Raw genomic sequence first — 23396 nt, 5'->3', positions numbered from 1 at the left:
CTGCTATACTCACCGCAAAGGTTTGAAATCTTTCTCAAGTGGTAATTTGCTCATGATGCACTTTTTTGTCTTGTAGAATTTCTATAAAGAGATCGAAAGACAAGAGATGTATCTAAGGTACCTGTACAAGCTGTGTGATTTACATTTAGAGTGTGACAACTATACAGAGGCTGCATTCACTCTACAGCTCCATGCAGACAGACTAAAGGTAAGTTATCACTGATAATAAATACATTCCCTAGCTAAGTATCTATAAACCATAGACGGTGGTAGTTTTGTATTGTCAGGATTGCTCACCACAGAGGGCGCTTTAGCAATGGATAGCTTTATCCATCAGAGCAAATGTATGCAACTAGACTCAAACATACAGTGCCACTGTTTTGATGTCTGCATTGTAGCACTTTAGTTCATTTCATTTAGACAACATGATGCATGAAAGTGTAGCATGTGCAGTTTTGTATTGGTTTCTGTGCAGTTGTACCAAACAGAGCTGGTGAACTGTAACTTGAAACTGGCTGTACATCACAATGTTATTACTATCACATGACAAATCAATGAAGTGTCTTTTCGCCACTCATCTATGAATGTGTTGATTCTTCTTGTCTTTCCAGTGGTCTGATGACAAGCTGTCATATCCATTAGATAAGTACCCACAGGCACACACACAAAGACAGTTAAAAGAGATGCTTTATTACGACATCATTGATTACTTTGACAGAGGAAAGGTATGTGTATACAGAAATATTTAATTTGTGTAGACCCAGATACTGTGTATGTATAGTAACCAACAGATATCTAGTACCACGGCAAATATGCTATCGACAAACTAAGATACAAACTAAAACTATTGCTGCAGCTGTGGCATATGGCGTATTACATGAATGGTTTATGTTAATATAATTACCCTGTAATTCAAGATAGTGTTAAACACTGTAAGTCTCCAGATATGATTTTGAATGTGAAAAAACTCACGAGCAGAGATGCTGCCCAACAGGGAGTGTAAGTATGTCAGCGCCTATTTATTTATTCACAAAAGTAGTCTTACTGTGTGTCTTTTATTAGTTAGCTTGTTTAGTTTCACTACTTGAAGTACTGAAGATGAACTCTATAAAACAGATATAAACTTCTTACAATAAATACAAAATTTGTTGTTACATTTTTATACAGATGTGGGAGAATGGTATTAAACTATGCAAGGAACTTGCCAGGCAGTATGAGAATGAGATTTTTGACTATGTGCAGCTGAGTCAGTTACTGGTAAGTTTGTATTTATGTGCAATACTACACCACTCAAAGTTTACATGGTAAGATACATCGTGTTGTCCAGCTCCATCTTGTAGACTATGACTGACATGAGTGGTAGCTGACAACGTGACACAAATATCATATCTTCCGGACTACTCAGTGTTATGTCACTAAATATGGCATATTGTGGATAAGTCTAGGGTAGACAAGAATGAATAGTACATTAAAATAATACAGATTAGCTGTAACTCGGACATCGGCAGGTGGAGGAGGGGTGGGGTGGGGCCAGTGAAGTTTTGTTACATTTGGTAACATGGTCTTTATCTTGTACACGCTGAAGTATATGAAATTGTCTGTGGATGAACTTGTGTGTGTACACATTATATGACTGTATTAGTTACTATGGACAATAATATTGGTTGCAAATACAATACTAGTTTGTTATTTGTGTGTTCCTATCTACACATATAGAAATAATATTCAGGTCCTTTGTATAAAGGTTAGTAACACTAACTCCATTTTGTGTAACCATTCCACAGAAAAAGCAGGCCTATTTCTATGACTGCATAATGAGGTCACCACGACCTGAACCAGAGTACTTCAGAGTGGGTTTCTATGGACAAAGCTTTCCACCATTCCTCAGGGTAGGTCATCACCATCAATAGTTATACTTTGGTATGTTACACATACTGTTGTAATTTGTATGTTGCACATACTGTTGTAATTTTATATGTTGCACATACACTCACATTTCTGTACATTGCCCATTCTGCAGTACATTTCTATATTGCACACTCTATTGTGCTTTTGTATGTTGCACATACTGTTTAACTTTGTATGTTGCACATACAGTTAACTTTGTATGTTGCATATATCGTAATACATTTTGTACATGGTAAATTCCGTGTAGTACTTTAATTTTGTGTGTTGCACATACTGTTATGGTACTACCATGATATGTTGTACATACTGAACATACTGCTGTACTGTAATTATGTTCCAGAACTATGTTGCCATACTTTGCATTGACATGTACAATAACACCAATGTTTTGTTGTGTGTGTTTACAGAACAAGTTATTTATCTACCGAGGCAAAGAATATGAAAGACTTGCAGATTTCAATTCAAGATTACAGAATATGTATCCCAGTGCTAAAATGTTGGACAAGACAACCATGCCTGAAAAGGAGATATTAGAATCCACGGCACAGTGTATCCTTTGTAGAAATATATGAATTTGATTATTAGATAAAATAAGATAATGCTATGACAGAACCCCATGATGTGTATGTGCAAGTGTGACAAAATCTGGGCATTTATTTGCACAAATTTAGGTATGTAATATTGCAGTGCTAGTATGTGGTACAACTATTCACTGGTACTATGTCCTGTAGTGCTAAACACTCACACATGATGGAAACCACATACTTTGTAAAGGCCCAAAATTCAGTTCCAGGTACATGCATTAGTATTTTCATGTCAGTTGAGCCGTAAGGATTACATGCGATTATTCTTTCGTTCAAGATCAACTTTTTTTCTCTAGTTTTACCAGACAACTGTTTTTAAGACCTACATTTTCATCCTAATCTGAACCAGTTCTTTAATACTATAGTTTATAGGAATGATTTTCCAGTCAATAAGGTGAAAGCTACTGGTACATAGACACATATATCTGACTATCTTAGAGGCTGTATATCTCACATATTTAATGAGGTCATAGGTCAGAGTTGAAAGGTGAATTCCTTAATCTGTATTAGTTCTCCAGATCTGTACAGTCCACCCAGTGGAAGAACAGAGAAGAAGGTTTAAAGGGAAGACTGTTAGTGATCAGATCCTCAGGTATAAATACCGCCCTCTAGTGTTGTATTTGGTGAACAAAGTATGAGTAGTTTGATTTGTATTTGATTATTAGTAAATGTATTTCAACTGAAATGATGATAGCAACCATGTTCAAGTTGTATTCATCTTTTACAAAAATATATCGATAATATCAGCTTGCTTTATGACCAGAAGATGACAAAAGATATTAAAGATAACAAAATTATTTTAAAAATTACATTGTACATATCCTCTGAGATTAACAGGTTCTGATGTTTATTTCTCTTCAAATTTCAGTTACTATAAGGTCAACGAACTACAGAAGTTTGTCTATTCCAGACCGTTCTTCAAAGGGAACAAGGATAAAAATGAATTTGCTGTGAGTACAAAACTCAGCATGTCTTTGTATTCTGTATTAGTGTGAGTTTGAGGTTTTGATGGCAATGATGGAGTACATTTCTATGCTTTCTACAGTTACACAGTGCAGTCAGATTGTAAATTTTTCTCAAAGCTATTGTAAGGTACATAGAAGTGTGAGATATATTTGCTGACATAAACGGGCTCCCATGCTCTTTTCTCCACAAATGTCCTCACAGTATGTTGAAGTATACACTGAAGTATATGTTGAAGTATACACAAGTATACCCTAGAGTATATGTTGAAGTATACATAAGTATACCCTGGGGTATATGTTGAAGTATACACAAGTATACCCTACTAGAGTATATGTTGAAGTATACACTGAAGTATACACTAAAGTATATGTTGAAGTATACACTGAAATATAGACTGAAGTATATGTTGAAGTATAGACAAGCAGACATTGAAGTATATGTCGAAGTATACACTGAAGTATTCACTGAGGTATACACTAAAACTCAAATGGTTCTTTTACTTTTACAGAATATGTGGATTGAGAGAACTTGTCATGTGATAGCCTACAAATTGCCTGGTATTCTGCGATGGTTTGAGGTGGTTTCACAAGATCCTGTAAGTGTATTGTCTTGTCATTATCTAAAAGAACTATAAAGCACTACATATAGGGTGCATGCTTTGTCTAATGGTGAGAGCGCCCTCAAGGGTTGGAGCTCAATGGCTGATGTGGCTTCACTACTTCTTATGTCATTACTGTATTCAGGCACTTTACATGAACATGTATAAATGTTTTTGGAGAGATTATAATTAAACCAATGGCCAGTCAATAGCTTATCACTGTTTTATCAATGTGTTGCGACAATAGTTTTAGTTTGTGTCTATCTGAAACTGAAGACTCAATTATCAGAGTAATAAGACGTGAAATAACACAAATTTATCAATGTTGTCTACTATTTTACAGGAGGAGATCAGTCCATTGCATCATGCTATTGAAATCATGGAGGAACAGAATAACAAAATGAGAACATTGATTAAACAGCATGAAGCCGATCACAGTCTGCCACTCAATATACTAAGTATGACTTTGAATGGCGTCATTGATGCTGCAGTACAGGGTGGCACAGAAAAATATGAACAGGTATGTGTACTTTGTGTGTGCAGCACTGAACAGTGATGCATTTACAGCACTGAACTGACCTGCAGTATAGAATCATAGCGATGTACTGTCATCACAGGAGAGTGTATGATACCATTAAGGGAGAACACCACTCCAGGAAATAGAGACATTTTCATGAACTATGAGTTCTGGCGAGTCATTTCATACTTTTACATCACCTACATTTATTTGTGATTTCAAAGAAGCATCAAGTTGATCTTGTGCATGGAGAGTATCTGTGCTGTAGGCCAATGCATCATGGGAGTATGAGAAATAATATATTCATGGTTGCACAATGAATATTCATGACTCCTAAGTGTCTATTACCTTCAGAGTAAAACATCTCTCATAGGGATGTAAAATCATGAAATGACTCTCCAGAACCATAGTTTATGAGCATACCTTTATTTCCTGGAGTGGTGTTCCCCTTTAACATATATACTGCCAGATAGTGATGTGGTGTTTCTTCAAATCTAGGATACTGTGATTAATACATTATTGTCTTTTTACGTTGTAGGCTTTCTGTACTGAGGAATACCAGAAACAACACCCTGATGATGAACATTTGGTTGACAGACTCAAAGATCTTATGGCTGAACAGGTGAGAAAACTATGATTGTGAAAATGTATGCTACAGATAACATTTACTGATGTGGCTTTGTCGTCAGCAAATTTGGATCGATGATACCAACACATCTACCCTTGCAGATGTCTATGTGGTAGTTGATTCAAACAAGTTGCAATCTTGGCAGTTGAATCAATTAATGTCACTCCCCGAAAAATTTCACTCTTGGCAGTTGAATCAATTGATTTCACCCCCTGAAACAACTTTTCACTCTTGGCAGTTGAATCAAATAATGTCACTCCCTGATCGTGTTCCAATCTTGGCAATTGAGTCAAATAATGCCACCTACTTTGTGTTCTTTAGGTGCCCATCATGAAGGCAGGTCTGAAAGTACATGGAGAGAAAGCACCACCAAATTTGAAGCCATTACAAGAAAATATGGAAAAGGTTTTTGAAAAAAGAAAATCTATTGTGGAGCTAAGATATGGCAAAAGGGTGAGTTACTTTGCAACAATACACAGTATGACAGACTACAAGAATCATGAAACATTTTTATCAACCAGAGATAAATCTACTGGTAATGAATCTGTCAGTTTAGTAGATGTGTTAAGTCCTACTGAAGACTAACATTGTGCCTAAATTACTGACGTTTTTTGACTAATTTATAACCACAAGTTTGATTCTTTTCAGACTTTGGAACCGATGCCTCCAGACAGAACATCAGACATTTCTATTCGAAGAATGCACACCATAGCTGAGTCGAGACCAGCATCTATAATATCCACAGGTTCATCTGGTAGCTCTGATAGAAGAGGATCTGGTGGAAGTTTTACTCAGTTTATTGAAGCATCACCTGCTACTGCACAACAACCGTACGTACTGCCTTGTCACCCTTTAAAAGATTCTAAGGGAGCACCACCCTAATCTGAAAGTTTTTCTGAATTTTTGTTTCATATGAAGATTTGCCTATGTTTTTCTACTACCGTAACTGAAACACACATTAAATCATCACCAGTGACTAGGAGATATGTAAAATTACATTCTAGTCAAACTAAATGAAAAATTTGATGACAGAATTTTTGGACACACCTAGATTTGTGATTGACCTCAGATCATCAAAAAGCTGTACACTCATGAACCAGTCATCATGCATGTGTATAGACTATATTTACTCGTAAATAGAGTAACATAACAAAAGTATCCAGATCTGTACTGTGTCCCTTTAATTTGTACCAGTCACATGTAACTTAACATACTCTAGTATTTAGAAGACACAGATCAAAACAAAGTATAACATAGAAATGTACTAATACTTTAATGTTCTGATAAACTGAATCTAACTATCAAAGCAAATACATAACTGAAAGAATTCTAAGCAGATTGAATGAAATGAACCCCCCCCCCCCCCCTGACAGTTAACATGGAGTAGGGAAAGTTACAAGTAAAATAGAGGACCAAGCACAAGACCTTGTGAGGTACTTAAATGTGAGGTATACACAGTAGAGCTTGGTGAATATCTTGTTTAGAAGTTCTTATATCTGGTATTGCAGAATTCAGACCACACCATCTCAGCTGTCAATGTCTGAAGCTAGAACTATTTTAATAAAAGGTTCTCATCGATTATGCTAAATCTAAGCTGAATCTTCACACAATTGAAAAGCCTTGCTGGAAATATGTGATAACACTGTAGGCTATAGCTATAGATTACATGAGTTTTTGATGCTCTGAGCTTATAGGATCTTTAACACATGTATACAGTATTCAATTTGAACTTTTGTTCCAAACACAACTAGAAAATTTACCTGAAATTTTCGACTGTACACTTCAGTCTTTGTCAACAGATTGACCCACTATTCAGCACACGTGACCTTACAGGACATGTGAGCCTAATAAGGGGTCAAAGGTGCCTGGAAGTTTGTATCGTCCCCCGTCTCTGTTTAGTGATGGTTTGAGTGCTCGGATGTAAATAGCTTCTTTCACTCCCCGTTCAAAATATCTGGTTTCAGTGTCCAGTATCTTCACTTCATTTATGTTAACCGAGTGACCGGGTGATTCAATGTGGATGTGTTGGGAGACCTCTGATGTGCTGGAACTAGGTCTTCTGTGTTCCAAAAATCTGGTCTTGAGTGATCTCTCAGTTTCCCCTATATATGAATCTTTGCATTGGCCTGTGTTGGTCTGGCCCTGGCAAGGAATTTGGTATACTACTCCACATACATGTTCCTTTGTAGTCTTGTCCTTTGGAGACACCAATAATTGCCGCAAGGTTTTAGTGGGCTTGATGCAGGTGTTTATACCGTAAGCAGTAAAGATTCTTTTTAGTGCCTCTGAAGTGTCCTTGATGTAAGGTAGGACCACTAAACCCTTACTTGGTTGTTCCTTCTTACGTATGGTCTTTGACTTTTGAGGCTGGATGACTGTGGCTTTATCTACTGCCCACTTTGGGTATCCACACCTATACAGTGCCTGGTTGATGTGAGTCTTTTCTTCTTCACGATCTGAGTTGTAGGTAATCACCGTATCTGCTCTGTGATGAAGCGTCCGGATCACACCTAGTTTGTGCTGTAAAGGGTGGTTAGAGTAAAAATTGAGGTACTGGTCTGTATGGGTGGGTTTGCGGTAGATTTTAGTTTTTAAAGAGCCATCATCCTGAATAACTGTGGTCGTATCTAGGAAAGCCAGAGACCTATCCTGTTCTTCCTCGGTGGTAAACTTGATGTCTGGGTCAAGACTGTTAAGATGGTCAGTGAATTCTTGAGAGTGACACTTTTTAAGTTTTGTGTGCGTGTCGTCCACGTATCTGTACCACCATAATGGAGGATGGGGGGCTGTTTCTATGGCGCGGAGTTCTAATTGCTCCATGTACAGATTGCATACTATGGGGGAAACAGGTGACCCCATAGCTGCACCATGAATTTGTTGGAAGAACACACAATCATAAACAAAATAAGTGCACTTCAGACAAACACTGAGTAGCTTAACCACTTGGCTGGGTGATAAACTGGTTCGCTGGTTAAGGGTGGTGTCCTCCTGTAGTCTATGTAATATCACATCCAATGCTTTGTCAATAGGTACTGAGGTGAACAAAGCGGTTACATCATAAGAACGTAACTCCTCATCAGGTTCAACCCTTTCCTTCTTGATAGCATCTGCAAATTGTTGGGAGTTGACGACGTGATGTTTAGACTTGCCAACCAGTGGAGATAGAATACCAGCCAGAAATTTAGCACAGTTGTACGTTATGGATCCTACACTGCTGACAATGGGACGAAGAGGAATATTCAGTTTATGAACTTTAGGTAGCCCATAAAACTTTGGAGGAGTCTCTGAAGTAGGGTACAGCTGTCTGTATTGGACTCTGTTTAACCCACCTTCTTCTTCCAGTTGTTGTAATACTGACACCAGCTCCTTCTTATACTTGGTGGTAGGGTCCCTCTTGCCCAATTTAAGATAAGTTCCGCTGTCACTCAGTAGGTCTTGACACTTCTGTTTATAGTCCGATGTATTCAGAACTACTACCATACGTCCCTTATCTGCAGGTAAAATCTGGATGTCATTGTCCTGCTTCAGATCTTTCAAAGCTAGTTGTTCTTCCTTCGATAAATTCGATTCTATTTTCTTGGGACGCATTAAGATGTTAACCACTTTGCTGCGTAACTCGTTCGAATCCCTCTCATTCAAATTACGACATGCTACTTCAGTCTGGGTCACGATGTCAACGACTGGTACTTCCGGGTTGGTGACTGCAAAATTTAGACCTTTCGCCAACACAGAGAACTCCGGATCACTAAGAATCCTGTCTGAACAGTTCTTAACCCATTTACTGATACACTCTGACGCTAGATTGGTTTTAACCTGGTCTTTACGGTCCTTATCTGCGAGGTGTGCAAACTTCGCTTGTTGACGTTTCTTGGAGGTATCGTGTTCACGTATCTGTGACCTTTGACATCTTGACCTAGTTTCAGTAGCTACGTCTTCTGGTAGTGACTCGGCTATACGGGACTCAGCGTCAACTTTATCTTTGTTCAGGAGGTTTAATTTGTGCACATTTTGTCCTATACGTACATTTAAGAGTTGTTTTTCCGATCTTTTTAGGATACTGTTGGCTTTATCCCCCTTTACCGTGCTCTTCAATTGTAAGCTCTTCGGAGTGACATTGTGGTGTTTACAATGCAAATTAAAACGAAGATGGTTGCGATACCGTGCGATCTTTATGCACGTCTTTTCCAGGCGTCTCACGTTGTCTAAGCAAGACTTGCCAAATTCATTCCTTATCTTCAAATGGAAATTCATCTGTGTTGGTAAACCATAGTATTCAATTTGAACTTTTGTTCCAAACACAACTAGAAAATTTACCTGAAATTTACCTCAAACCATCACTAAACAGAGACGGGGGACGATACAAACTTCCAGGCACCTTTGACCCCTTATTAGGCTCACGTGTCCTGTAAGGTCACGTGTGCTGAATAGTGGGTCAATCTGTTGACAAAGACTGAAGTGTACAGTCGAAAATTTCAGGTAAATTTTCTAGTTGTGTTTGGAACAAAAGTTCAAATTGAATACTATGGTTTACCAACACAGATGAATTTCCATTTGAACATGTATACAGTATTACAGTCTGACTTGATGTCCTGTACATTGATTAAAATTAGACATGTAGGCTATAGATTGCATAAGTTCTTGATGCTAGAGAGGAGTTGATAAATTCAGAAACTGATACCGTTCTGAGACCATAACATTTGTGTTATGTGTATGCACTCTGACTTGATGTCGTGTACATTAAAGTGTATGCCAAAGTTAATTGAGTTATTAGAACTATATAAGGTAGCTAATATTGATATTGACCAATTAAAAAAATAAATAAATAAGAAATTGAAGTCCTTTGTATACGGAATAGCAGAGTAAAGTCTTGTTGAACAGATCAGAGTCATGGATCGTGATTCCTGCTGCCCTGACTAAGGTAGCTAGCTACTCCAATACGATGGAAACGATGAAGACTTTAGAGCTGTCCTGTCCAAAATGTAATGAGTTGGTGACATAGGTAGCCTTAATTAAATGTAAATCACTGAGTCTCGTGAGTATTATTATAACTTTATAGGAATGCTGTCCCAAGCTTTAATCAAGATAGTCTACATATACTGTAGTATAATAATACACTGAAGGTGGTTCTAATACATTTACGTTATCATCTTTGAGGCATTGATGGCCCACGACTGGCCTCACTGAAGAAGAAATGTCAAGGCCTTAAAAAGAAAGCTCATATTTGATAACATGGGTGTAAGAACTTTAATTGAGTTTCTACATATTACATCTACAAAGTTATGATGCATATTGTGAAATTTCACAGCGTATGGCCACCATTAGGCCATAGTTGATTCAACCACAAACAAAGTGACATGCATATGTCTCACATAGCATGTTACCTTTGTGCCATGTTTGGTTGAAATCAGTTGGTGCATGCCAGAGATATGAGGGTGAATGCATGGATGCACGGACAGAACCCAATGTAATAAAAACCCTTTCTTGGGGAAAAACAACTCTGGAAAAGCGTTTGCACATTTACTAAGTTTGTATCCCTCAAAGCATTGTAGAGTGGAGTGATGAATAGCATCTGGTAAAAGTGTGTTCATACCCTGTCCAAACTGAGCTTGGGTTGTAGGTGGCTGCTGTGGTATACTGCATTATATGCAATCAATTGTGCGACGACAGAATGGGAAATACATGTTGAATAAACAGTATGCAGCAAGGTAGTCCGAGGAGGCTCTGAGTTGAGTACGGAGTCAGATATATTTGGTTGGTATGACTCTGTTCTCAGTCAGATATCCAAGTGCTCTCAAACCTGTGAACAATTCATTCAAATAAATAATGAAATAATTGTTCGCAACTTTGAGAGCACGTGGATCTCTGACTGAGAACTGAGTCATACTGACTAAATTTATCTGACTCTGTACTCAAGTCAGAGCCTCCTCAGACTTGCAGCAAGGTTGCACTCGGTAGCTTGACTCCTGGACTGAGGTCTTCATTTATGAAAATGTCTTACTGGCGTTGCAAGGGAATGGAGTGATGATTGTATTGTCAATGCTAGTAGAGGCTTGAGGGTAGAATGGCTGGTAGACCTTGTACAATATGGCCGAGATGGCTGTACTAGAAGTGGTAGCCAGCCGAAACCATGGTGGCCACCATGATCTGTTTACAATGTTTTTACTGGAAGTTTGTCGTGGGAATAGGAAGTTCTTGCAAGGTATCAGAGTTGGAGTTCCTGTTAGCCAGGTTGATCGCACGACGATAGATTATGAGTCCCCATCATGGCAGTTCCAATGGTTGCACAGTGTAGTTGACATACCGGCGATAGAAATGATATCTGAGGCTGCAGATCTGAAAGCTGTGTGCTATGAGAATTGATGATGCAATACACAGCTTAGGCCAAGTACATTGACCTCTATGCAGCTACATTCCAACATAATTAGTTCTTCTGTTTTGTAGAGTCCATGACATAAATAAACATACATAAACGTAAAATCCACAATGTATAATTGATACCTCACGTAGGGTTTTTGTACTTCCCAAAATGGAAAACATGTACGATAAAGTCACTTTTTTAGAAACTGCTGAAAGTCCTGGGTGACCTTTGCTTTTATTATCTGGAAGAATGAGATCGTAAGGACTGTCGATGAATGACGCTCTGAAAGGGATCTCCTGACTGGTGACATGGTTAAGATGGTGACGTGTACATAAAGTTGTCTTCAACTTGAAATGAAGTTGACGTGAGTCCGTTGTCAAATTCAGTGTCTTTGAATGCAAAGTCAAAAAATGAATAGTAATAAATAAACCCCCATAATGTAAATGGAATCCATGTGGAAGTGATGTGTGCTTTGCAAGGTACACAAAAGTATGATCATTGCAGCTTGGTAAGAACTCGACTAAGGCTTGAACAAGTGCTTTCTAATGTCATCAATAATACCCTAATTGAAAAAAAATTATACATAAATACTAATCTGAAACTAAAGATCATTGGTTGGAAAGGTAAACAGAGTTTGATTCTATTTGCATAGTTTACCCATGAAACATAAAAGCAAACTATAACAAGAACAAATTCAAGGCTTGTGCATTCATGTGATAAATTGTTAAATAGGGTAAAATTAAACAGATTTATATAGGACTGGTGCAAATGTAGATATCTTTGGTGTTAAATGGTTAAAAATAAGACTGGCTTTATATCCTTGCTACCACCACTTAATTCATTTCTGATTGGCTGATGTCCATCGATAAATTATCGTCAACATGTTAGTCTTAGTTTATGCAGTTTATCAAAACTAATCTCAATGCAGTAATAAAAGATGAAAGATTGTAGAAGAGATGGACTTGTAACTTCAAAGAAGTGCTCATTGATAGTTTTCAATGAATGGTTGCAGCATATACCATGTGATAAGTGTTTGAATCTTTTGACTTGACATTTACCTGTGTTATGCAAATCACATGTAAATGAACCAATATGTAATTAAGAGTTCCTGAGAATCTAATCTTAAAAGGTGAAAAATCATTACAATAAAAATAGGATTTTTTGTAACTTGATCTATCTATTATGTTTTTTATATGCAGACCTCCGATACCCAGTAGAACACCACAGAGTCAGAATACAAGGAGTTCAGTGATAGGATTGACAAAGATATCACCTACCAAACCAACTATCGCAATTCCTCCACAAGGTCTCGATTATTGGCAAAGTTCGGGAAACAGTCCACCAGCTAACAGCAAACAAAGGCAAACTATTGTCTTGGAAGAAAGGGTAATTAGATCTTTTGTTTGGTTGATATTTCACATTTTGGTTGAGAAGTTTTACAACTGTTAGAATGCAAGTAGCTGTTAGATGTATTCCACTTGAAAATATTTGCAGAATTGAAAATTCAGGTTTGGATATCATTAGAGGTTCATACTAGGGCCAAATAAAAAATATTGTGTTTCCAACAACTCGACTGACCCTAGTTTAAGCTGCCAACCCTAAACATTTTTTACATGCGAAAAGGTAAAATTATGACAATTTACTTCTATTTCACTGTAGATTTTGTTGCCAAAGTATCTTTGTTACTTTTTGTAAACCACATACCAGAGAGAAACAATGTCATTTCAGTCTATAACAGTACAGTCTGCATATTGTGTTTGTCTACTTCTGAATCACATAATTGTCTTCATTTACTTCTATTACACCTCATCAACTGTTACAGAAGTGTGTGACCAATGAGTATCTTGTCGTTCGGTCAGAGTAATTATTTTTTAATGTAAAATAAAACCAGACTATTTTCTAAAGTCATGTTATCGGAAACAAAGATTTTTTTTATATTTTTACACATTATTGGAGTTGTTCTTTCTGTCCTCTGTCTCATTTTGTCTTTGCAAGTTCTGTAATTTTTGTCGATCATCATGGGCACAGTTTTGTACGAAGTTCAAACAGTTGACTTAATGTACTTAAATCAATTGTTTGTGACTATTTCACAGCTGCAGACAGTAAGACCAGCCAGACCAAAGTTGTCGCCACAACAACCACCAAGGCCACCTCGACCAGTTACTGCTATCTCATCAGGTTGGAATCTTCTCTTCTTACATGTATTTACATAGACACAGACACATACACATACACAGGCACATTGTGAATGTGTACATACACACAGACACATACACATACACATACACAGGCACATTGTGAATGTGTACATACACACAGACACATACACATACACAGGCACATTGTGAATGTGTACATACACACAGAGACATACACAGACACAATATGAATGTGTACATACACACAGGCACATACACAGACGCAATATGAATGTGTACATACACACAGGCACATAAGTGTATATTGTAATCCACTGGTGTATATCAATTTTGTATGATGCGTTACAGTTTGATGTTTCCCTATCCCTTACTATGTGGTGACTCACAAACAACTTTGAATTGCCTCATCAACAAATTCAAAGATGTATTCATCAACACAGAAGACAAGAAAAACAAGAGAAGACTCATTGCATATTATGTGGGAAACATAGCTATGAAATATCATACATTTAGAGTCTTTGAAAACATTGATATGAAAAAGTACTGCTTATGGATAATATTGATGCACTGATTACATGTACAATGTCTAATTATTACTATTTTAACAATTTGCAGTGATTGTAAAAATGTTGGTTGTCTGGTCAAAAAAATAATGCTTCAGTTACAGCAGTAAGTGTTGCTTTAAATATGAAAATTCATCTACATACTTTATGCTTTGTTTTTTTGTGTCTTTTTGACAGATTCTAATGTTGGTCCCCCACTGCCAGAGAAAGTAAGCGTTTGTGACTATTCCAATTTACCAGAACCAATCCGGCTTCCACCAAAGACTTCAGGCAGGTCACAATCTGTCCGAGATAAGGTCAGTCATTACACTTCATTCAGTTGTTGTAATATAATACAAGTAATACTGAAGTAAAGCACTTTCTCTATGTCATTGCCACAGTTGTTGTTGTTGTTGTTGTTGTTGTTGTTGTTGTTGTTGTTGTTGTTGTTGTTGTTGTAGTAGATGCATAGCAGCAGTTTTATTGTCTGAACACCGTGGAAATATGATTTATAAATTCGTAACACTGTCATGATAATTGTATATTCATAGTTTACATTTGGCTAAATCGTTTTTCTATTCGTCCATGAAATACAGCCTATGCTTCCTGTGCCAACCATGGATTCTTCATCAAGTACACCACCAGGGAAAAGGAAAGGAAGGGGAGGGTATGAGAGCCCTACAAGGTTTCCAATACCACTAGAAAGCTCTTACAGTGCAGATAGCCTACAGATTAGCCACAAACAAAGTCCAACTGGACTAAGAAGAGCAGAAACATACCATCCGAGAACAAGTGTTATTGAAACCCAGCAAAGCTTTACTAGTCCTACTTCTGACAACATTTCAAACAACCATGTACAGAACAAAGAATCACCATCATCATCATCATCACAGGAACCATCTCTGCCTAAGAAAGCAGAGAACCGCTACTCAACTACTGGATCAGAAAACACAACATTGTAGTGACATTCCATTCTGTTCGGGGTTTTTTTTTTCAACTAGAGGACATTTGTAGAACCAGAAATCCATTATGCATGACAAGATTGTAAATAATATATATCATATGCACAGATGTGGTTACAAAACTATTGTAAGCGTGAGATAAATGCCTTATCTATCTATTCATGCCATTATGGTGTAACGTCTGCTGTGATGGTGGCTGTCTGTATTTTAATGTGGCTCGTGATAAAATGCAGTATTGTACGAAAATTGTGCGTGAGCAGCTTGTAATATATGCTGAACCTTGATAGTGTGTGTGTTGCTTCGAACTCCAAATAAGATACATCTTTTTGGATTTATCGGAAGAAGTCACATGTTTTCAAAGTGTTCACATCTCAAAGATGAAAACATCCAAAGGGAGTCATCTGATTTTACTGTCAACGTCATACATGGATACCAATATGGGAGAAGAATCTGAGAAGTTCATGTTTTTGTTTTTTTAGATTTATACATTGCACAAGATTATGAACCTGCCTACCAAATGTCCAGCTTCAGTGTTGTCAAATGCTTATACAGTGACCCCCAGGAACTGACATTTTGTGTGAACCTTTCTTTCCAGACTTTTATCTGGACACACGACATCTAGTGCTTGCAGTCTTTTCTGTGGAACCCTGTTGTTTTTGGTTTAAGTCCATCTCCAGGAGTTCAACCTTTATATGACAATGGAAATAATGTATTTTGTGATTCGTGTCTTCCTATGTGAATTTTCCTCCAGAACTAGTGTCTACATGAAGTTTGCTTTCCGCAGTGTGTTATTTGGACACACCTTAGAGAGATTGCGAGTTCTACTTTTTGGCAACAGCTCACAGAACAATTCCTTTGAACTTATCAATCACAATGTACCAAAGGGTCAAAGGTCAAAGTGTATTCTAGAAAAAATTGTCTACGGTCTTTAATCAGAAAGTGTGTAGTCGAAATCTACTAGTCAATTCTCATGTACTTTTTAATCTTTTTGAAATTGTCAACTTATCAAGTGTATAGAAATTGCCAAAATATCGCTAACAATCCTTTGTCTTCTATTTTAACTTCTTACAACTTCAAAAATTAATGCTATGTTTCAAGTTCAAATGTGAATGCTGTCTATCAATACATAGTGCTATGTCCATGGGTGTAGATGAGTTGTTACACTAACTACATTATTTGTACGACTACTGCAGATAAAGTTCCAATTTTATCAAGTTATAATCTGGTGTTGTGATTTTTTCTTGGGGGGGGTGAAAAATTTTAGTTAATGTTTTGTACTTTGCATGGTAACAAATGTGTATACCTCCAGTCTACTGCAAAGTGGTATACAACACTTAAGGGTCCAGTTTGGGTCAGGAGTAACATTTAGGTGTAAAAAAAAAACAGTTGTTTGGCAGAGTTGTAGAAAAAGATGTTCATGAGCAAAAGAATAATCCCTTATGGTTCCACTGATACGATAGTAAGAGAACCAGGAGTTGAATCCCTGGTATGGTTGATACAAAGTTGAACCATTGCCAGGAGAGAGAAATCTCCCCAGTGGTTGAATCAGTCATATGGCTGCTATAAGCAATCCCATTCCAATGCTAGCTTTGATAGCACTTTACATGTAAAGAGTCAATGTAACAGGTCAAAATCTCTCACTGAAAATGAAGGCCTAGATCAGATTAGGGTTAAAATTTAGGAGTGAAAAACAGTTGTCTGGTAGAGTTATAGAAAAAGTTGGTCCTGAACCCAAAAATGCTCCTATGTGATCCTTATAGCTCCACTAATAAGATTATAGGAATGTGATAACCTGGGATTGAACCATGGGCCTTTAAACTCAGACACGTTGTATAGGTCCTGTAAACTGTGTACGGTTTTCACCATTCTGAAAGTTATCATCTCTGTATTGATCAGTGTGTTAGTTTGCAATAATAGATGTTCCATCAGTCTGTTCCTTTGTACATTTTAAAGGGGAACGCCACTCCAGGAAATACAGGTATTTCCATAACATTTGGGGTTCTGGAAAGTCATTTCATGATTTCACATCACCTAATTTTTGCTCAGTTGCCAAGAAACACCAAACACCTCTATTGTTCTTTCAATGATACACCATTGCATCATGGGTATGAGCAGATATGTTTATTCATTAGATGCACACTGAATATTCATGATTGTGAAGGAAGTGAGCATTCAGCTGCAGTGTATATCTAATGAATATTCATGTCTGCTAAGACCCATGATGCAATGGTGTCTCACTGACAGAAAAAATAGAGGTGAAAAAAAATTGTTTTTTCTTGGCAACTGAGCGAAAATTATGTGATGTGAAATCATGAAATGACTGCCAGAACCCAAATTTTATGAAAATACCATTATTTTCTGGGGTGATGTTCCCCTTTAATTGCCATGATTTCCCACCTACAGTGTCGTAATAAAAAAAACACCAATCCTTCATGTTGTGAGTTTATTGCTTTCACTTTATTTTTATGTGCAATCATAAGACATTGCAATCAAGATGACATTGAAAAATGGAAAATAAAATTCCATGTAAGATATAAGCGCTGAAACCATTTGTACAATAAAATTTTTGCAATCTTGATTTCAGAAAGTTTTGATGTTTAATACATTTTCCAATTTTGTGTTGCCACAATAGAATGCTCAAGATACAGACCAATTCTATCACGTCGTGTGTACCTTATTATGGACTATTTTACCCTGTATTTAATGTATAGTTTATGGTAGCATCAGTGAGTACCTCACGGGTGGTAGTGTATGTTCAACGTCACTGTGGTATTGTGAGTTCCTGGTGCACATTTGATGTTCTGGAATTCAAGACAGAAGAAATAAGTGGTTGTCTGTAACAATGGTTTATGCTAGCTTTCATCATAATCAATCCATGACAATTATTGTTCTATTTAAACCATCCCTAGACAGGGAAACTTGTATTTTCTCTTAAAAACCAAATATGAGCATTTAAATGGTTTGCAAGCGGGCTTTAAATTTTGCTGAATGTAGGGGTAGACAGAGTGAGATTAACATACTAAATAAATCATTAATTTTGAAGACTTTTAGAGTATTTAACATTAAAAATGAATCATGTATTCTCATTCCAGACTTCAAAATGATATAGATTTTGTTGGTTTGAATATATCTTCATAAGATATACTTGTCTACCCATGGTGTCTGAAAAGTGTAAACAAAATATGAAAATTTGTGTAACAAATATGAAAATAGCCATGTTAGTTATTTGAGATGACTTCCTCCTATGTATTTGGAGGGGAAATTGATTGATTTTTTTAAAAAATAATGTTCAAAAAGTGGGGTATTACCAGATTACTTAATCTTTCACAGACCTTGTAATATTCAAAATATATAGTAGTCAAGCACATATTAGGATTAAAACATATAGATTAGGCTTAAAAAATTGGCTAAGAGAAAAACAGTTGTCTAGCGGAACTTTCGAAACAGTAGTCTTTTCATGCCATTTACGGTATATGCCATTCAATCTTTCATACCATTAGCTTGTAGCTAGAATTGCAAGCTGTTAATATGTTTGAAAATATCTACCCAATCAGCTTTTTCATCACCATGGGGTATTCCAGTGAAGTGAGTATGCAGACGACACTCATGCAAATAAAGTGTATGAAGAAGAACACATGCAGTTGAGATGAACAAGGCTATGTCCTATTCGTTTTGTGAATTTATGTGTCTGTATGTTCATCTGCATATCACTTCATTTGCATGCGTGTCATTTGCATACTCACTTCATTTGCATACCACATAGTGATGAACAAGCTGATTGGGTGGATATGTTGAAACCATATTAACAGCTTTCTGCAATTGTAGTTACAAGCATAATGTATGAGAGATTGAACGGAATATATCGTAAGTGCTGTAAAAAGTCCATGGAAATAGTTGATACAAAAGAAACAATTCCTCCTATCTAAATTCAATGATTTGATTAGGTAGTACTAAAACAAGAATGTGGGATTCAAACATTGGGCTTTAAGTGATCAAATGAGACATTTAGTCTAGGTCCTGACTGGGACTGTATTACGTACTACAATCCCAGTCTAGTCAATCCCGTTGCTCAAGGCATTAAATGTGGATCAACCTCCATGGTGATCGAAGCACAAACGGCACATGTCAGTAGTAATCCATCATAAATTGACAGGCTCTTGTCATTGCTCATTAATATTCATTTGTACAGCTGATTCAGTTTCGACTATGATATGCAAATATCCAACCAGTGTGGGGGTGCCATCATGCCATCATGCTTATATGAACGCCATAGGGGGGGAGCACAGATATCTGTGCTCAAGCAAGGGGATTGACTAGACTGGGATTGTAGTAATACGGTCTCTGTCAGGACCTAAACTATGAGAAATTACATAGACAGTGATATAGTCATTACTGTGTTATACTTAATTGTATAGGTGCTGAATTGCAGCTTTTCTCACTCACAATTTGTGTAGAGTTGAGCAAAGAATAGAAATTGTGGGCTTTCAACAATGAATGCTAAGGCTAGTTACGGATTAACTATTACCCAAAATCATGAAAAGTAACCGTAGTGATCAACTACATATTTACATTGACACAAATTAATGTCTTAAGTATGAATGTTATCAACAACTGAAGATGATATGGATATTACAAATATTTTGAAAACTGCTGTGTAATATTTTTAGTCACTGGATATTTTTAATGACTTACAATAATTTTCAAGGTTTTACAGTCAATTTCAAAATACCGTGCAGCTTTTCTGTTTGATACAACCAAGTAGAAACAACAAGAAACTGCATATGCCACACTTCAAAAGCAAGATCGCGTTTTTTGCTACATTTAATCTAAAATGAAATAAACCATTTAAAATGAATACACAGAAAAACATTGGTGCCCAAATGTCTGCAGCCCAAATGTCTGCAGCTCCATGCAGACATTCAGACGCCAATGTTTTTCCGTGTATCAAACACTGACGGTGTTCATTTGATGTCGTGTATGGTGGCATGTGTAGTTCATTTCACTTAGACAAAATGTAGCAAGAAACTGTACTCATTCAATCTTGCTATCCTAAACCTAAAGTGTAGTGTGTCCAGTTTCTTATTGGTTTGTGCGTGGTTGTATCAAACAGAAAAGCTGCACGGTATTTTGAAATTGACTTCAACAAAATTTGACACTGTAGCATTGTGGGCATGGCAAACTGTCTGTCTGTCTGTCTGTTTGTTTAATGGTACATGAAGTAAATTGTAATAATACTCCATAAGTGAAAATTTTTGAAGGGAGAATGACCAAAGAGAGACAGAGTGTAGAGTTTTGATAGTGAATGTTTCCGTAACTCCTACAAACAATAGAAAATTCAGTTTATTAGACCTAAAATGAATTGAAATGGTAAAAACATGTAATTAATTTTACCCACAGAATGACTTGTATGAAAATAGAGCTGTGCTGTAGTGTTAAGAAGTTGACAATCTATGAAATTTTGTATGGCTTGATGATATTTGAAATAATTTAGATTTTTGTACACACTATTTTATATTTTGTTAAATTTGTATTATACAGGTTTATTCATTTTCAAGACACTTTAGTGCTATTATTTTGTCTTTTGCAATACAGTGTTTTTGATAAAGGTAAAAATCACTTATAATTTCATGTGTATATTTTGTGTCAAACTAATGACTGGTTTTGGAGGGAAACTGCTGACAATGATGTGATACATGTTATGGATTTAATACTCAATCCAAAATGTTCTCGTGATGAAAATAAGAAAAGATTATGTGCTCAAAATATCTCTCAATATACAATGACTAGTTGGATGAGTAATGTAAGGATTTATGTCAAATGTAGACTGTGAGATACATCATGTCGTTCAGCCCTCACTGATGTGTGAGGGCGCCCTGTCATGGCGTACCTTACAGACTAGTCAAATGTATGACATATTCATAAATATTTCAAAATGACCGCAAATAGTTGTACATGTTTACTCCATTTTTTAATGTATTGCTAAAGAAAACTTGTTACTTATAAGCCAGAAGTAGCTGTTATCAGCTATGTTGGCACAGTAACATTAATCAATTTATCATGTCTTAATAATGTATTCATGTTCATGTAAATTAATTATGTGTACATGATTATGTTTGCCCATGTAACATTTCAGCAATGTTAAATCAATGTAACTTACACAGTTATGTGTACATGATCATGTTTGCCAATGTACCATACATACATACATTGTCTATGTTTCAGCAATGTTAAATCAATGTAACTTATACAATTATGTGTACATGATTATGTTTGCCAATGTAGCATACATAAACTGTGTTTCAGCAATGTGAAATCAGCATTTCTAACATTTATGATAATATCATAGCAATGTAGCCTACATCATGTTTGTATCCACGGTAATGTTAAAGTAGTATCATTAACATAAACCACATGTGCATCACACTATTCACTGTTACAAACATGTACTGTGTTTGTACAATATTGAGAAAGAAAATGAAGTGTACATCAACTATGTGTGCATGGTAATGTTAATCTATGTGGCTTACATAATTATGTGTACTTGATTGTGTTGATCAATGTAGCGTACATCAACAATGTGTATGTTATGTTTACATGTAAGCAATGTTACAAACAATAATTTTTGTGAAAGAAAACATAGCGTACATCAGTTGTGTGTGTCTTGGATGTTAAACCAATATTACAGAACTTCACTATGTTGGCACAATATTGAGAGAGAAATATATCTTACATGAATTAATACATGGTGTGTGGCTTGCACAATTATGTGTACATGATTGTGTTGGCCAGTGTAGCATACATAGACTATGTGTCTAATGTTACTAGGAATGTAGTTTACATGAACTATGTATATATGCATGGTAATTCTAAACCAAAGTTGCAAACATAAATGGATTGTGGTATTTCAAACAATATGTCTCCTGGTAATGTCAAAGCTGTGAAGCTAAGTGTAGTTCAGTGTAGCGCACATGTAGTTTGTATGCTTAGTAATGTTGAGTTTATTCAGCTCACATAGATTATGTGTGCATACTAATGTTGAGTTAAAATAGCATACCTTATTACTGTTTCACTCAGAACTGTCAAAGAAAATGAAGATATTTAATTTGAAATATCTTGCAATGGGTGTCAATACCTGTCATGTCACATTATCATAATTTTTTGAATAAAACTGCATGAATATTTTATGACCTTTGGTATTATAATACACATCACGGAGAGGGGAGGAGAGACAGTTACAGTGAGAGACAAGCGAGTCAGACAGACAGATGGATGGACGGACGGACATACATACATACATACATACATACATACATACATACATACATACATACATACATACATACATACATACATACATACATACATACATACATACATACATACATAGACAGACAGACACAGACAGACGGATGGACAGACAGACAGACATTTTGGGATTTTTGTCCACAGACTATTACTTATTTCCAAACGAAGCTTTGTCTAGAATTTTATGATCAACCATATGCAAACCACCTCACCTGGCTTAGCAATTAGCGCATCACATTTTATCCCAGTAGGCTTTCCTTTCCAAAATCAAAATGAACAATGTGCTTTTTCTAAGTGCCATGATATCTAACAAGTAATGCTTTTCCTTGCAAGGTTAAATCTTGTGAGTTCCAGATATTTAAATTGGCCAAGTCTAGTAGTAGTACCCAGAAATTATGAACATCTAACAAGATTTTTCAATACAATTTGGTAATGCTTAGAAATCGTCAGAATTGCCTTCCCTTTGGCAATGACATCAATTGCACCTGGTAAATATGTTAGATCTAAGCATGTTTGTTCTAGAAAAATATTTTTTACTGATCATATGTGAAATTTGGCAATAATTATACGACTTGGAAAATATACTACTAGTGTTTGGTAGGGATCACGCACATCCCTTGTGGGGTATGTACAATTGTGACCATTTCACATATAGGAAAACATATAGTAATTCTTGTTGATAATGATTTGTAATTACTCTGTTGTTGATGATGCTTGTCGGTATTTATTTACTTTTTGTTCGTTTATTTTTGTTTGATTGTTTTCATAAACATAACTAAGCCTGGGCGCCTTGTGGTCAGATTTACCCCCAACACTTTCTTTCAAAATAAAAACAGATGAAAGCTGCCGTTGGTGGTGCACTCTCGTTA

General features: G+C 36.4%; 1 protein-coding gene across 2 annotated transcripts in view; it reads left to right on the top strand.

Annotated features, from left to right (window-relative positions):
* Positions 1 to 22370, top strand: part of LOC144446549 (dedicator of cytokinesis protein 1-like) — a 59772-nt gene extending 37402 nt beyond the window's left edge. For both annotated transcript variants that reach the window (XM_078136336.1, XM_078136335.1), the window contains 16 exons: positions 77 to 208; positions 612 to 725; positions 1168 to 1257; positions 1785 to 1889; positions 2316 to 2457; positions 3003 to 3084; positions 3361 to 3442; positions 3967 to 4053; positions 4400 to 4576; positions 5112 to 5195; positions 5523 to 5654; positions 5850 to 6031; positions 12759 to 12945; positions 13653 to 13737; positions 14459 to 14577; positions 14857 to 22370. In XM_078136336.1, the coding sequence (XP_077992462.1) occupies positions 77 to 208; positions 612 to 725; positions 1168 to 1257; positions 1785 to 1889; positions 2316 to 2457; positions 3003 to 3084; positions 3361 to 3442; positions 3967 to 4053; positions 4400 to 4576; positions 5112 to 5195; positions 5523 to 5654; positions 5850 to 6031; positions 12759 to 12945; positions 13653 to 13737; positions 14459 to 14577; positions 14857 to 15222 (2166 nt within the window). In that variant the 3' untranslated portion in view covers positions 15223 to 22370. The remainder of the gene's footprint in view (positions 1 to 76; positions 209 to 611; positions 726 to 1167; positions 1258 to 1784; positions 1890 to 2315; positions 2458 to 3002; positions 3085 to 3360; positions 3443 to 3966; positions 4054 to 4399; positions 4577 to 5111; positions 5196 to 5522; positions 5655 to 5849; positions 6032 to 12758; positions 12946 to 13652; positions 13738 to 14458; positions 14578 to 14856) is intronic.
* The last annotated feature ends 1026 nt before the right edge of the window (positions 22371 to 23396 follow it).

This window comes from Glandiceps talaboti, chromosome 15 (assembly GCF_964340395.1).
Source record: "Glandiceps talaboti chromosome 15, keGlaTala1.1, whole genome shotgun sequence".
In the NCBI taxonomy this organism is placed as follows: domain Eukaryota; kingdom Metazoa; phylum Hemichordata; class Enteropneusta; family Spengelidae; genus Glandiceps; species Glandiceps talaboti.
The sequence above is the reverse complement of the archived record's forward strand: the minus strand, read 5'-3'. Positions and strand labels throughout refer to the sequence as shown.